At 48.2% G+C, this 16,345-nt stretch overlaps 1 protein-coding gene across 2 annotated transcripts in view; it reads right to left on the reverse strand.

The window, feature by feature from the left end:
- Positions 1–202: 202 nt before the first annotated feature.
- The window catches only part of ATP10A (ATPase phospholipid transporting 10A (putative)), a 152,460-nt gene continuing 136,317 nt past the window's right edge, over positions 203–16,345 (reverse strand). Inside the window, exons 14-21 of one of the 2 annotated variants that reach the window (XM_076004887.1) lie at positions 12,539–12,866; positions 9,919–9,995; positions 7,066–7,191; positions 2,930–3,016; positions 2,446–2,526; positions 2,263–2,367; positions 1,647–1,834; positions 203–1,510 (exon numbers count right to left, since the gene is read on the reverse strand). In XM_076004887.1, the coding sequence (XP_075861002.1) occupies positions 895–1,510; positions 1,647–1,834; positions 2,263–2,367; positions 2,446–2,526; positions 2,930–3,016; positions 7,066–7,191; positions 9,919–9,995; positions 12,539–12,866 (1,608 nt within the window). In that variant the 3' untranslated portion in view covers positions 203–894. Of the gene's footprint in view, positions 1,511–1,646; positions 1,835–2,262; positions 2,368–2,445; positions 2,527–2,929; positions 3,131–7,065; positions 7,192–9,918; positions 9,996–12,538; positions 12,867–16,345 lie in introns of both variants that reach the window. The other variant, XM_012760152.3, reaches the window with a different exon arrangement.

Below are 16,345 nucleotides of genomic sequence, written 5' to 3' on the forward strand. Positions count from 1 at the left end.
CAGGAAGGGCCTGAGGGTGCCGATGGCCTGGTGCAGGGTGCCATGGTACAACAGACTGTGCAGTGACAGTGGAGCCTGTGTCACCAAGCTGACAGTGTCTAAAAAGACTCACCCTAAGGAAGTGCTCTGTGGCATGCAGAACATATTTTTTGAGGTCAGATATTAATCACTTCATACAACAGTGGTAGCAGGACACACTCTCTTTGCAAAGTGAAGGTTGTTTATTGCTTGTTATGATTTTAACAGGCAAAACACTACATAAGGGCTGTCATACCCACAAAGCGATTTTTGTGAAACGCCTGTGGAAAACTGAATGTTGGAATGAACTCCACACATGAATTTTTCTTGAGGTCTCACTTTCCCTTTGCTGGGTGAAGTGGAGCCCCAGGCCTCCCACGTGGGTAGAATGAGAAGCCAGTGGGACCTGCCTCTGGGGGCCGTGTGCGCTGCCCTGTCGCCTGTGCTCGCCCCTGTCTGCGTCCCCACCTGCCCAAGTTCACTGTGCTCAGTCCCACATTTATACTCGGGGAAAGCAAAGGTCATGCACATTGAAGAAAACAAACCATACCGCATTTTCTTACAAAATGAGATGAAAAAATAAATCTAAACACACTTTTCAAGTGTCATTCTTTTTTAAATTTTTTATATATGTTAAAGCTCTTATTTTTCTTTTCAATATACTCTACTTAGAACCTTAAAAAATAAACTTTCTTTTTTGGTACCTCTTGTTTCCTGTGTTAGCCTCGGAAACATTTAAAAATACATCTCCCTAGAACTCTTCTGTGCAAATAATAAACATAAATAATATTAACATCTATGTTATATATATCAAAAAAGGCCTTGAAATCAAGGTTTCCATGGCAGCCAGTCAGCTGTGACCCCTTGAAGGTGCTCCTAGAAGTAGTCCGTGGTCTGTCCCCTTAAGTCCTGCTCTGCCTGAGGGGGCCTGGACAGGAAATCCCCGTCCTGCTTGTCCATCTGCAAACTGCTTCGGGAGAACTGTAGGACACTCCCCAGCCCGCTGACCAGCGACAGGGAAGAAATCCAGTTGATGGAGCTGAAGTTGGGCAGGTTGAAGAGGGACGACAGGGGGGCCACCCTGCCAGCACTGGTGGATTTCACCTTGGACTCCTCGGGACACCCTTCTGGAACAGCTGCCCCCCACGTGGAGGAGCCCGGGGACTGCGCACTCAGCCCTTCCAGTACGGTGTCATCCCTCAATGGCACACTGTTGTCCACCACGCTGCGCCCCCCACTGGCCTCTGGGGAGTAGGCTGGCTGCTGTGTGTGCCAAGATGCCTGGGAGGTACAGTCCTGGGAGACACAGTCCCGGGGCAGGGACGCAGAGGAGCTGGTGGTCCTCCCCACTGAGTGCTCAGTTCTCAGGTCTCCCTCGAGGCATCCCTGAGCAAAGGTCTCTTTGGGAATGTTGAGTCTCTTGCTGGCTGACCGGCGTCCCAGCTGCAGCGGGGTGGGGAATAGGCTTCCCTGGAGAGCTTTGAAAAATAATCTGGAAAGAGCACATTAAAAAAAGTTAGCTGTTGCTGCAGGTGGTGCCTCTGGGCTTCCGGAGACTCACACAAGGCAAAAGCAGGGCAGGTGTTCTTGGAGCTCACTCAGGGGCACCAGCCACCTCTCATACGCACCTGGGTAGCAGCGCGGTGACAGGTGCTATGAGGCAAGTCAAGTAAAACAGAGGGTCGCCCAGTAGCGTCTGCATAGTCCAATAGGGGTTAGATGGAGGGTAGCACGCTGCACAAGAAGCATTGTAAATCAAAGCCACAGCGAAAAACAAAAGGATACTGAAGCCACAGGTGATCCAGTTGAGCCAGGTCTGAGAAAAGAGACAGACAAAAATTCACCAGTCATCAGTGAGTGGGCTCGTGTTCTCAGGGCTTAGTAAAAACTGGGGTCTTTCTCACGGGCGGCTGGTGGGGCTTACGGAAGCCTCAGGAACCTGTGGAGCAGCCTGAGACACACACAGGCCGTGAGCAGTGCCGGGTGGGAGGGCAGGATGAGAGGGAAGGGGTGGGTGTGGTGGAGAAGGAGGGAAAGAAGGGGAGAAGCAGCACAGCGCTGCTCAGGTGCCCCACGCACCAGGGGGCTTGGATTTGTGTCAGTTTCTTTCTCATCACCGTGGGGTGGGCTTTGCAGTCTCCTGGCTGCTCAGAAATACCTGCTAGGTCTCATGGAACCTGCAGGGAAGTGTGGGCCCTGCAGCATCACCACCCTATTGTATGTGCCCGAGCAGGTGACCCTTACCCAAGTTCTGGTTTCAATACCCAGGTGAAGTAGGAAGGTGAACAGTGCGATGGCCGTGATGGGGGTCCCCCAGGTGAACAGGTCCACATCCGAATTGTAGTAGGCCTGAAAGACAGCAGCATCTGGTATCCGTGGGTCCCTAGGTGCAGCTGATGGGAAAAACCGTGCCAGGTGCCAACTTACCAGGTAAGGAATAAAAAAGCAAACCAGGCTCTGGAAGGCAGCATCTACCATGTTTAACCAGAACGTTTGTGGTCGGTATTCCTGGGACACAAAAACAAAGCAAAGAGACTAGAGGGAAGTGCACAGTGTCTACAACTCTTTGTTCTTTCCTATGGATTTGTCTTAATTCCCATTCAAAATAAATTACTTTTTTCTTTTACTAGCTTGCTTTAAAAAAATCCCTACCCAGGCCTCAGTGATCACCTGTGACTCTTTGTGGGCTTTCCTTGGGCTGTTGGAAACTCTTGGGGTGGAGACACTCATGACACTTAACACACCACAGAGTCAAGCACACAGCACCCATTTTTCTCCTTCCACAAGCCAGATGCTAGAATTTTAACAGTTTGTTCAGGGTGTCCTTCTAAAGGGAGCTTGGGGACTTGCCCTTTCTAGAAGGTGAACTCAGAGGGCAGGAGATGGGGACAGAGACTCAGGGGCATGTTACCTCCATGTTCTGGCCGCTCCTATAGAGCTGCGGCTTGGTCAGCAGCACGTGGGCCGGCACATCCTTGTCCAGCACCCCAGTCACGAGCTGGGGAAGTGATGAGAAGAGCAGATTGAAGAAGATTAGATACCACTGGTCGATCATGGCAGATGCAGAGAAGCCACAGTAAAACTGGAACCAAAACAGGAGGCCCACAAACATCTGAAAGCAAGGAGGGAAGAATGAGAACTTTTGTCATCCTTGCAGATTCTCAGCCAAGGGGTCTAAGAGTTCTGTGAGGTTTAATGTAAACAGTAAGTGCATAGACAGTGATTTCTTCCAAAGACATCTCTAACCTCGAGCCCTGCTGCTGGCCTCTGTCTTCCCCTCCTCCTCTTCCTCCCCTATGCCCTCCTCATTCCCTTAGGCAGAAAGGGCTGGCAGAGGGAACTGGGAATTCCCAGGAAGGATGAGGGTTTGTGGCTGAAGAGCCATAGATCATTAACATCAAACAAGATCACAGCTCGACAAGCAGTCTAGGGCTGCTCATGTTTCAAGAGAGCCTGGGACTTCCTCCCTCCTCCGTTTGTGACCTCAAACAAATTCTATCTGTGGCTACATCTCTGATCCTATCTCCTCTTCAGTCACATGCCCTTTCTGATGAGGAGCAGTGGACAATTCCTTCCATCACAAGGACAATAGCAAAGCCAATGACCATATCAACCTTGCTGCCTTGACCGAGCCTTTGTTACCTGCTGGGCACTCTGCCAGAGGGTGAGTTATAGACATTATAAATAGGAAAGTGAGACCCAGGGAGGCTGAACCAGCCTTCTTTAGACCCAGCTCAGTGGGCCGGACCTCTTTTCACTATTACTAGACCTTGAATATCTGTGGCCTGAATGCATTTATGGGGGGGGGGGCGCATGGCGGTTTAGCTATTGCAAAGCATCCTTACACTTGGTAGCTGTGCAACTTGGCATAGATCATTTAAGCCCTCTCAGTTTCCTCATCTATGACATGGGCATACCAAAGACACTTAGTGATTGGTGGTTGTGAGGGTTAAAGGACCTAAAGCATTTAAAGTACTCACTGGAGTCCCTGCCACACTCCAAGTGCTCGCCCATGGCATGTCGTTAGTGTTAGAAGTTATTTCCCTTGTTTGAAGCTCAAGCAGGGCCAGTGTTCTTAACCCATTTAGAGAGAAGGAAATTGAGTTTCCAGGATGTTAAATGACTTGATCATGGTCATAGTGTGAGTAATGAACTCAACCTGTTCAACCATGACTGGGGTGGGTCATGGCCTGGATAAAAGGCACAGTCTAAAAGGAAACATGATACAGTGGATGAACATTCTCTGATGGGGACCCCAATGCCTGGGTTTGGGGTCAGGAACTGCAACTATCTACCTTTTTGACCCTGACTCAGTCATTTAACCTCTCTGAGCTTTCGGTGTACTGACCTGAAAATGGCTTGTTGTGATGATTAGAAGAAATGATAATCTATGTTGATAAAACCTACCACGACATAATCCTCTGAGTCCTGTTTCAGTCTATGATTTAAATCTCTTAAAATGCAACTTTCCCCCTACACACTGCAAAGTGACAAATCTGGATTTCTCTTCCATTGACTTTCTTCCCTTTCTCACTCCTATGCTGACTTTCTCTCACCCGCCCCCGCAGGCTTGGCCTCATGAGTCATCGGTGAGCAAATGGAGCCAAGCGCAAGAGGAAGAAAAGTACTTAGATAACTGAGGTTTTTTTCCCCCTGTAGTACCAAAAAGCTTTCTTCCCAAACCACGGTTGCTATGGAAACTTTCCTTCTCTGCAATTTATTGGAAAGGATGGCCAACTTATTCCTAAAACTAATGAATTTCTCATTTTAGGAGGCACAGTGATTATCCTTGAACTCCACACGTGGATTAATGCTTGTTAACAAAGACCCTGCATTTTTATGGAAAACAAACAGGGGCCCCCTTGTCCCTCCTGTGCCCTCTGATGAGGAGGGACTCACGGTGGCAGGCAGGAGACTGTGCCTAGTCCAGGTGGCCACTTTGGCCTTTGTTTGCATCTGAACTGCTGAAGGGTTTGGCCCACATCATTCTCACCATCCTCTCACTCTGAGCAATTTTAATTGGGAATTACTGAGATCAGCTAGCTCAGTTCACGTTTTGTTTTTTAAGATTAAAAAAATTTCAAAGGCAGCAAATATCTTGCTCAAGATCCCACAGCAACGAGCTATGGAAACGGGGCTGGAATTGCACCCCACCCAGCCCCACTCCCCTGTCCACTCCCGAGGGAGCTGGGAACCTCTAGGCTTGCAACTGTGCACTTGAGGTCTCTCCGTGCTGCGGAGACAATGCCAGGGCGTCGGGGGAAAGGACTCGTGAGCCAGCAACAAGGGTGGCAGGGTATGGGCTTCTGCAGATACAGTCCCTGGCAGAACCTAATCTGAATTAATTTCTAGGACCAAACCTATCATATTAGACATGCCCTGATTGGCTCTGAGCATCTGTATTCATTTACTAGAAGACGTTTTGAAAACTGGGTGAGACTAAAGAGGCGGAAGAGGTGGGAAAAGAAAGGCAGGTGTGGCCTTCAGAGCAAACAAGAACATGAATGAGCAGTGTGTTCATGGCAGCATAGTTAGATAAATAGAGACTTTTATATGGAATTGGAAAAAGAATACACCTTTTCACTTATTTTATTTTACTCTTTTCAAAAGAGCACAGGATGGTCTGGACATTGGAGATCTGGTGTCAAGACAGCTACATTTATGGGACTACTCTGGAAGGTCACTGATCCCAAGAGTTTATTTATTTTATCCCCTTGTTCTACATTCAGCTGTGAACTATCAGAGGCAAGAGCCACAAGTCGCAACCCAGCAACTCCTCAACAAAATATCTAGAAATCTCTTTTAAGTGGGGTAAGGTTCTCAGATGGCCACATGGTCCAACCTGCAGGGCTATGAAGAGGCCCATCTGCCAAAGATGTAGTAATGACAGAACTAAGAGTTAAACATCAAGAGCCAATGAAATGGGTCAGGGACCTGCAGTCACAGCCCCCAGAGAAACAGAATTGTTTCCAGCCAACTTGGCTGTGACTTCAAGGAGGGTCAATTTAGCTACAGACTGAGATGGCCAGAGAGGGACCTGCCTGCCCTGCAAGCCCAGGAGAGTGTGGCAAGGCCTGTCAGGCAGTCTGCTTCCTGCTCAGTCCAAGTCTCCCTGACCCGGGGACTCTCCCACCTGGCCTGGTGTAGGCATGTTCCATGACAGAGGTCACTGGGTGTGACTAAGTCCCTCATTCTGGTCCTAGAACCACCATGCATGCTTCTTCTTCTTCTTCTTTTTTTTGAGACAGAGTCTCGCTTTGTTGCCGTGGCGTCAGCCTAGCTCACAGCAACCTCAAACTCCTGGGCTCAAGCAATCCTTCTGCCTCAGCCTCCCGAGTGGCTGGGACTACAGGCGTGTGCCACCATGCCTGGCTAACTTTAAATATATATACACATATATATATATTAGTTGGCCAATTAATTTCTTTCTATTTATAGTAGAGACGGGGTCTCACTCTTGCTCAGGCTGGTTTCGAACTCCTGATCTTGAGCAATCCGCCCACCTCGGCCTCCCAGAGTGCTAGGGTTACAGGCGTGAGCCACCGCGCCCGGCCTTGCTTCTTATTGTGTGATTGTCGCCGTCTACTCTAGAGGAAGCGCTGGCTAGGGGACTCCCATTTGCGCAGCCCGCAGCAGCATGTGCTCCTGGGAAGCACGTGGACAGTGTGGTTAAGAGCTTTGGAGCCAGTGACAGTGGCCTGGGTGAAGGCAGCCTCAAACACTTAGCTGTGTGACCTTGTGCAAACTATTGGCCTCCTGATTCTATGACTTCTCGTTCTGAAGCTGTAAGTGGACTTTCTAGTGTTATCTACCTGTTTCCACTGCGGCTCCCCTCAGAGGTGCAGCTGCTCTCACATGCCCATCAGTTAGACTCTGAGCCCAGGGGGTGCAGGGCCAGGCCAGGACTGGGGGAAACTCACAAAGGCCAGGGGGATGGAGTGGGTGGGAGGTATGGGGTGGCCTGCCACCCTCATTCAGGTGATGGGCCTATGAGCATTGGGCCTTTCCATCCAAATAAAGACAGGTGTCAAATACCCAAATACCTACCGTGTTTTTGTAGAAGAAGTACAGCACCATGTTGGCAAGTCGGGAATAGCACCAATGTCCGTGAACAATCAAGAGTCTCTCCAGGTAGCGGAATCTCGGCACGGCAAAGTCGCTGGCCATCACTGCCTTGAAAGGGAGAGGCATGCCTGTCACTGGCACGGCAGTGCCTCCCTTGGCATGAGGCCTGTCCTCTCTCCCCCAAAATGTGAGGCCAAAATACAGAAGGAAAAATCTGGTTTTGAACACAGTGCGAGTGTTCCTCGGGCAGCCTCCCGAGGCTTGTGTCACCATCAGCTGCTCCCTTACTGTCCAATTTACAATTCAACCTCACCAAACACGGGGGGTCGGGATGTCACCATAGGGGAGTAGTTCAGCGTTTCAAATATATGTAATTGAAGGATTTTAAAAGGTTTTGCTTTTTATTTTTCATGCTGTTTTTTAACAAGTCAAAAGACACAGAGAAGCATGAAGTTTCTTTCTCTACCCTCAGAGGTTATTTTCCTCTCAATCACACCACAATCTCCGTGCAGAGAGGAACTGAAGTTGCTCCTTCTGTATGCAACAGAGACAGACATTGGTCATCCTGGGAGGTGCATTTGGGGTCTTTCTCCACAGGAGCCACAGGTGATGGCAAGGCCGGCCTCCCGTGTACCCCATCCCAGGATACCGGCTGTGCGCAGTGGATGGGGAGCAGGAAGGAGTGGAGACGGCATGTTTCCTTTACAGACAGGAAGGACACCTGAGCTTCCCCTGCACTTCTCTGAGCATTATGCTTACACCATTAGGCTAACTGGGCCAGACAAATGCCATCAAATGATACTTTTTGTCCCCAGAATGACGTGAAACCTCATCATATGATGAATTTCTTTATTTGGAAAAAATCCCAAACAAAATGGCAGAAAGAGCTAGATTTCTTACCTTCAGAGGATTATTCTACACAAAAACATCAACATCAATCTGCCTTTAACATGTAACTGATCTTCCTATGGCACATAAACAGGAAATTATGCCTCGTGTGGTAGGCTTGAAATATTATAATAACATCATTAAACACAACTCAAAAGTTTGAAACCTTAGAACATCAATCTTCTGAACCAAACACTCCCAGCTTTTCTGGAAATTCTATGAGAGACAGAATTGGGGATGTTGTGACCACTCTGCAGCCCTGGTCCCTAGTCAGCGCCCGGCTCTGTGGGGTATGCAACACACAGAGGACCAGATGAGCCCAGGAAGACCGAGCTTATCGGGAGCTGCAGAATCTCCTGCTCACTCCCTGCCTGGGATGGCCTCCCCCAGCTTGGCTGTGCCGGGGAGCTCCTGGCTCCTTGTGGCTCATCTTTGGGGGCTCAGCTCTGGCCCCTGACATCCTTCCTGCCTCAGCATGCTGCAGGCCGTCTCTCAAAGGGTTCAGCAGTGTCCCTTCGCTTAGTGGACTAAAATGCAAGCAACAGGGACCTAGTCACCTAGGAAACCTGAGCGCATAGAACAATAAGAAAAGGCGTCAAGCGCTGTCACCATTGTATATAGCACATCCCCGATAAAGACGTGCAGCTTTAAATAGATACAGAAGCGCCCAGCAACATCCTCCTAGTAAGTTACACGCATTCAAGCTACGTCTCCACCTACTTGGCATCTCACAGTCCCACCTCTCCCACAGTCCCAGGGCCTGGGCCTGGCGCTCCCACTCTGGGGAGGGGAGCAGGGCTGGTGGCTCAGGCTTCTCCCCAGCCACACGCTCAACATTCCAATCTTTGTTACAAAAGGTTTTCACTTGTCGAATTTCTCTGCCCACAAAGCTGGCAGGTCATTGCCCTTGTCAGCTTTTCACTATAGAAAATAGTGAAAACGGGCAATTGTCGACAAAGTCAGAATGAACTAACTGTTTAGTTCATTCATTCAGCAAACGTTTCTTGAGCTTCCCCCTGTGCACAGTGCTGTGAAGACAGAGAGTGAGTCAGATGTGGGCTCCATTTTCAACTTCACGAAGGAAGGGGAAAATGTACGAGTAACAGAACACAGTGATTCAAGTCTGGCAAAGGCAGGAGGACAGCAAGGAAAGTGCTGAGGATGGGCCCAAGATGGAACTACTGTGCTTCTAGCGTGGCACCTACCATTGCACTGTTATTTTAACATCGAGTAAGTAAGAAAATTCATGGGTGCTGCAGAGGCCTGACACAGAGGCCCAATAAATAATTACTGATTGAATGAATGAATCAATGAATGAATCAAACATCAATAAAGGGAGGTCAACATCCTGATGTTTACAAGGACACTGGACGAATTGTTCCCTAACGTATCTACCATGTTAAAAATGCTGTCATTCAAACATAATCAAATGTTGGAAATGGCTGTAATACTACATCCAAAAGAAGCACATTTTTAATGAACTCATTTCAACATCTGAATTGCACGTAGAGAACAGACAGTGACAGATGAAAATGCAGAGCTGAGTTTTCACGTGAGTTAAGACGGCTACCTTCCATTTTTATGGCAACACCAGGTGTCCACCTACAGCAAAGTCATTTTTTCAAATGGTATCACTACGTGTCCAGGAACAGTAAAAAGCGCCTTCCAGGGATGAGCCATCAAAAGCCAGACAGAAGGCGATGACTCACCCTGCTTCTCTCTGAACCATTTATTTCACAAAAATACGCTTGTAACACAGGAAGACGTGTTTATTGCACATGGCTTCATAAATAAGCTTAGTGGTCATACTGAACGTCAGCCCGGTTGAGGGCCAACCCTTTAGCTTGCTCAGACGGAGCCCAGAGGAAACTGGGACAGCTCACGACGTGACAGGACAAGAGGCCAACAGGACCACTTGGCCCCACAGAACAGCCAACGGGTCTTTACCTGCATGCCCTCCTGGCCCGAGATTCCCACACCCACATCTGCCACCTGGATCATGCTGACGTCATTGGCTCCATCACCTAGAGACAGCACAGGCAGGGAGAACCGTTTGAGTTGGGATGCACAGGATCAAATCAACCCGATGTCTTCTCCCGGGGTCCCTGTGGGACCGAGTCCTGTGAGAGAGCTGCAGGGAAGACCAGGGAGAAGACAGGGTGGCATCTGTCCCGGGAGAATTGAGTTAAGCAGTCAGAACAGCACAGTGTGAAGTCTGGCACTGCCAGCGCTCTGAGGGATGTTTCAGAGAGCAGGCTGGTGCCGGGCCGCCTGCTCACGTGGCAATCGCTCCACAGGGTTGGCTCTTACATGCTGATAAAGCCCTTCCATGTGTCTGGCACCATGAAAGATGCCACCATCATCTTTGTCATTACTACAGTGACTGAACTACCCCAGTCAGGGAGCCAAGGCTACTCAATGCACACTGACAGAGCAGTTTCTAAACTAAAGGAAGGGGGTTACCTGCCACTCAGCAAACTACAGAGCTCTTTCTGTACCCTGGCAACCGGCCAGTATATTAGCCATTGTGTTCCCTTCTGGGCCCTCTGGGGGTGCAACAAAGGAGAGTTTCTATTTATTCTGTCAAGCTGTTGACAGAAAATGTTTAGGAACACCGGGGACAGGTTGGAGGGTATGACAAGGCAAGCAGAGACATGCAGTAACCATTCTTGGAACTGAGCAGCAGAACGGCCAAAGCACAGCAAACATCCCAAGCTGCACAAGTGGCCAAAGGAGCAGACATACAAAGTCAGAGTGACTCATGCCATGGCTACAGGATGTCCCTTTCCTGTGATTTTTCTGTTCTTTATTAGGTTGGTCCCTAACATGGGTGATCAGGCAATATTTGACAAACTGAAATTTTGTGAAGCAATACAAATCTGCACAGCCTTCTCCAGAATGTCCCATTGGAAGTGAGCTGTGGTGCGCAGTGATGCTCTCTAAGTTAGAAACCTCGGGACGCTGAGGAGTAGGTACATGATGCTTTAACTCATGAGCAAAGCAATATGCTAATGTTCTGATGGGCCATTACTCTTTATTTCCTTTTTGAGATGCCCTTTTTGTTTTTTCTTTTCTTTTTAGCCAGCCAAGACTTTCCTTCCATTTTGTAAATGATCACCAGACACCAGAAATCAAGTGGCTGGGCCAGACACTGACCAGGTGGGAATAACCTGGTTATCATTCATGTCTTAATCCAGCTGATCTGTGCTCACGTTTCTGGCACAGACACTGATGCTCAGAGGGGGAGGGTGGGTGGCGAGAGGTGCCAGCCAGCCCGCAGACCCTCCTCAGTTCCTGCCTAGAACACCTGTCCAAGAAACCCAAAGGACACTCCAGGCACATGAAGCCACTCCAGGGAGGGACCCATGTCTAAAGGAGCTGCCTGTCTTCCCTCAGCCTAGACCAGGGGCCATGGCTGTTCAGTTCCCTCCTGCTTCCTGGGCACAAGCCCATGCCACCTGTGCATCTCCTGAGCAGATAGCACAGCCCTCAGGTGTGCAGGGTCAGGTCTCCATGAAAAATGGACTCTCTCCTCCTCACCCCCACATCTCAGGGTCTATGGTGGTCTCCCTGGGCAAGGTGAGGTGCCCACTGTAATAGGGTAGCAATCTCCTTTTCAATAAGCAGTGCTGTCACAGACCCTTTGCAGAAAATGCTGCTATTATTGTTGATTGATTGATTGGTGAGGATACTTTATGTCAGAGCCCACTCTCACCTAGGAGTAGATTATATTTCCAGGGACACCACATTTTTGGGCAACTGGGGATTGTGGCCACCACCTCTTTCCTGGGCTTCACCAGGTGGTGGCACTGCTGAGTCTCTGAACCTGTGCTGGAGATGCCACCTCAACCACAGGAGGGCGGAAAGGATGCTCCAGGAGGAGGCAAGTGACTACCACTCCATCACGGAAGAAGAGGCTAGAAGGCTCTCCAGGCCAACAGTGTCTGAAGGAGAAGCCACCATTATATACACAGTTCTCAAGTAAATGATGTAAAATTGAGCAGTGATTCATATCTTAGGATGGACTTATTTAATTAGATGGTTGTCTTTGAATGATCAGCAAAGTTCAGCTGACAAGAGGCAATGGGAATTTGGATCGCCACCAAGTCTCAGGGTCCTTATGCCACTATAAGGCCTAGGACCCCTGGAGACTCAGAGGCCAAAGCACCTGCAAACGGCCTTCTTTCTAAGTCTGTGTGGGCTAAGGCTGAGCATGCAGAAGCCTCTGCTGTGGCCTGGAGTGCCTGGGACTGGCAGATCTCTACTGTCTTGTCTCTCAAGAGATAGTATAAGCTCCACCCCGTCTTCTTAAACTAGCAATGTATTACCGACCTCGCAATGTGTACCTGTAACTGCTGTTGCTGTGTTTTGTGGCTTTCCAATGTAAACTTTATATTCAGAACATGCTGCCTGCTTTATCACACTGGGTATGATTTTATAAATAGAAAAAACAAAAAGGAAGTGTTTTTCCATCTTATGGTGTAGCATGGAAGGGTATCGGAAATTCGAGTTGTGTTGGGAGAAAGCAGCTGATAGGGACGGCTGCAGGGGCCACCTGGATACTTGCCTATGGCCAGGGTCATGGCCTTGAGCTTGCTTCTGACCAGCTTCACCACCATGCTCTTCTGCAGAGGTGTTGACCGACAGCAGAGGACTGACCGGCATTGTTTGGCAAGGAAGAGAAACTTGTCCTCCAGGTTTTTCTCAAGGGCATAGGCCAGACTTCGCCCATCAATCACGAGGCTTGGGCTGGGGTTGGAGGCAGTGGACGTGGGGGTTGGGCAGAGAGGGGAGAACCCCACGCTCACTTTGCTTTCCGTCTTCTCGGGGCTGCTGTGGAGGCCCCTAGACTGCACGTAGCGTAGGCACTGGTCCAGCAGGGCTGCACATGCTTCCTGAAACGGCACGAGAGGGTGATGCGGTTTGCTCAGAGCCCCGCCATGCACTGCGCCGCCCCTCAACGCCTCTGGGGCTGACACCTTCCAGGGCTGCAGGCTGTGGCATCTGGCTGCCCAAAGGCCCGGCCTCGGGACACCGTGACGGTCAGCTGAAGTGGATGACAGTCCAGGCAGAAGAGAACAAACTGGTCTAGGTTTCTATGCAATTCTACTTGAACGCCCAGGACACAGTGCAGAGGCTGGAATGGAATGTCTCCACTTTGGGAGTCCTGACCGGATGACCGCCAGACTGCTGGTCGGTTAGACAGAAAGCCGTCTACACACTTCTCCATAGTTCCCTGAGCCCCTTACCTAACCTTTCTTGTTTCCTACCGAGGTAGCAACAGTAGGGCGCAAAGCTCTTCGAAAGCCTTACGTTAATAACCCCTAAAGAAATGTGATTACCAGTGTTCTCCCTAAGCTCTCCAGTTCTATCAGCAAATGACAAAATAAAGCATAATTACTGAGGCTTTCAATTGGCAAAACTGGATCTGAATTCCAGAGAAGAGGAAAAGCTACTGGAGAACCTGCACTAGGAATCAGAGAGGGGCACCAGAGGCCCGCGGGAGCAGACGTCCTCCAGGACCACACACTTCTGCAGACTGGAGGGGCTTCTGGGCTCTGCAGACAGCGAGCTCACTGAGTAGCGACCAGTCAGTTCCCTACAACGCACTGTGGAAACCAACAAACGCTTACTGAGGACCTTTTGTATTCAGAAAACTGAGACTACAGCAAAGAAGACTGATGTCACAGTCATTGCCCTTGGGGCAAAAGGCAGGCAGCTGGACACACAACCACAGAGAATCAGAAGCCAGATGTGCCACCGTGTTGGAGAGGAGAGAGAGAATTTGCTTTCGGGGCAGTGGTAACTGGGGAAAGCCCGTGGGATGTCATGCAGGAACGAGGAGTTCCCCAGTCCTGAGCTTAGAGCTCTGACAAGGCCGGTTCTGCTTGGCAGGATAAAGGGGCAATGATCTGAGAAGTCTGGAATTAAAAGTGGCAGCTGGATGGAAGAAGTCAGTGCCAAGGATGCTGAAGGGTGCTGAGGTTTCCATTTTCACTCTAGAAGCCCCTGGATTGCCCCAAGGCATCCAGGCACCCGGAAGTGGGCTCTGTGGCAGGGACAGAGAGAGCTCCAGGAGAAGCCCTCTAGCTCTGGCTTGAGGAGGAAGAAAGGGAGCTCCGCAGGCTCAGAGAAGCCGGAGGAAATCCCCACTGTTATTTATTTTTCTTCCTCTATTCTCTTGACCTCAGTCCGAGGCAATTTTGCTACAGTAGCTGTGCAGGGGCAGCAGCGGCAGGCCCGCCTGCTGCTGGAGGAGGTGAGGATGAACCTCCTTGTCTATCAGAGAAGCTGTGGTACTTTGTTCCTTCTGTCCCGCCACGACTTGGCCAGGGACATGGGTGAAGGTACAGAAAATACAAGGCAGAACAAGGTAACTCGAACTCCGGCTCTATCGCCAGAGGGCTGATGCGGGATTCCTGAGGCATAGAAGGTACTGGGAAGATTATGAAGAGGGAGAAGCTTGGCTAACTGGCCCCATGATGCTGTTTATGAATTCCTGGGCTCACCCATAAGCCATGCATACCTGGACATCATCCAAAAATGTATAACAAAGCCTTTGAGAATCAAACTTTGGAATAGACTGCCACTCAAGTTCCAAATCGACCTCTGGAGGGCAAAAATGCAAGACAGGTTCTAATAAACAAATCTGCCTTTGAAACCAACACCCAGAGGTGGTTTAGAGCATGCAGCCTAACCCAACAGCATTGATTAGCTGCTTAAAATCCACATTCTCCACAGCAATTAATAATGACCTCAGTGCCATAATATTCAAAGTGCCCCTGATACAACCCAAAACTTCTCAGCACACAAAGAACCAGGAAAATCTCAACTTTTGTGGAAAAAGACAATTAACAGAAGCCATGGACAATCAAGACGACATATATACTGGAATTATCTGACAAAGACTTTAAAACACAAAGACTTTAAAACAGCCATTGTAAAAATATTCCAAGAAGTAAGGTTGAGCATTCTGGAAATGAATAGAAAGACATAAAGTCTCAGGAAAAAACAAAACAAAACAAAACAAAAAACAGAAGATATGTAGAAGAACCAAATAGCAATTTCAAAACCAAAAAATACATTAACCCAAATAAAAAGCTCACTGGATTAAAAATCATTTACATAAATACTCTGCATTCAGGGAGATGAACTGTAAACTCCACACTCCTTAAGGATGAGCTGTGCATAGTGACTTCCTTCAAAAGAATTCAGTATAGAAAGGGGAAAAAACGGTAAGCTTATAGCAGATAAACCTGACACTCACAAGGGCAAGAGCAGCAGTGATATCATGTTGACAGTGTGTACCCTTGATATGACACAAGGAAAGTGGCACTTTATCTCTGTGTTCTTACTCCCCAAAACCTGCACCTCCACTTTACTCATAAAACAATACAGGGACATCCTACAAAATATCTGACCAGTACTGTTTAAAACTGTCAAGGTCATTAAAAACAAAGAAAGTCTGAGAAACTATCACAGCCAAGAGGAGCCTAAGAAGGCTCGATGACTAAATGTAATGTAGGATCCTGGATGAGAAAAGGACATTAGGTAAAAACCAAGACAATCTGAATATGCTATGGGCTTGGAAAGTAATAATATATCAATCTGGTTCATTAATACAACAAATGTACTATGCAAATGTAAGATTAATAATAGGAGAAATTGTGTATAGCATATATGGGAAATCTCTGTACTATCTTCACACATTTTCTGGAAATCTAAAACCATTCTATATATGAAGTTTATTTTAAAAAACTGAATGGGCTCAGTAGCAGAATGAAGATGACAGAGGAAAGAGCCAGTGGACTCAAAGATAGATCAATAGAAACGATCCAAACTTAACAACAGAGAAAAAGCTTGCAACAAGTATATGAAGAGAACCTCAGGGATCTTTCAGACAATACCAAAAAGCCTAGCATTCATGTCCTCAGCCAACCAGAAGGTAAGGAAAAAGTATAGTGCAGAAGTGTTTGAAGAAATAATGGCTGAAAACTCCCCAAATTTGGTGAAAGATATATCCCCATAGATTCAAGAAGCTTAGCAAATCCCAGAGGATAGCCCTAAAGAAATCCATACCTAAATGCATCATAATCAACCTGCCTAAAATTAAAAAGGAAAAAATCCCCAAAGCAGCCAGGTAAAAACAATTCATTAGTTATAGGGTAACAATGATTCAAATGACTTGTATTTCTCAGTAGCAACCAGAATTGAAACAAAATTTTTCAAGTGATGAAGGGAAAAAATTGCCATTTCAATCTTCTATATCCAGTGAAAATACCCTCCAGGAATGAAGGTGAAATAAGACATTGTTTGATGAAGGAAAGTAACAGAATGTGTTGCCAGCAGAGCTTCTCTGAAGGAAGTGCTAAAG

Source organism: Microcebus murinus, chromosome 7 (assembly GCF_040939455.1).
Source record: "Microcebus murinus isolate Inina chromosome 7, M.murinus_Inina_mat1.0, whole genome shotgun sequence".
In the NCBI taxonomy this organism is placed as follows: Eukaryota; Metazoa; Chordata; class Mammalia; order Primates; family Cheirogaleidae; genus Microcebus; species Microcebus murinus.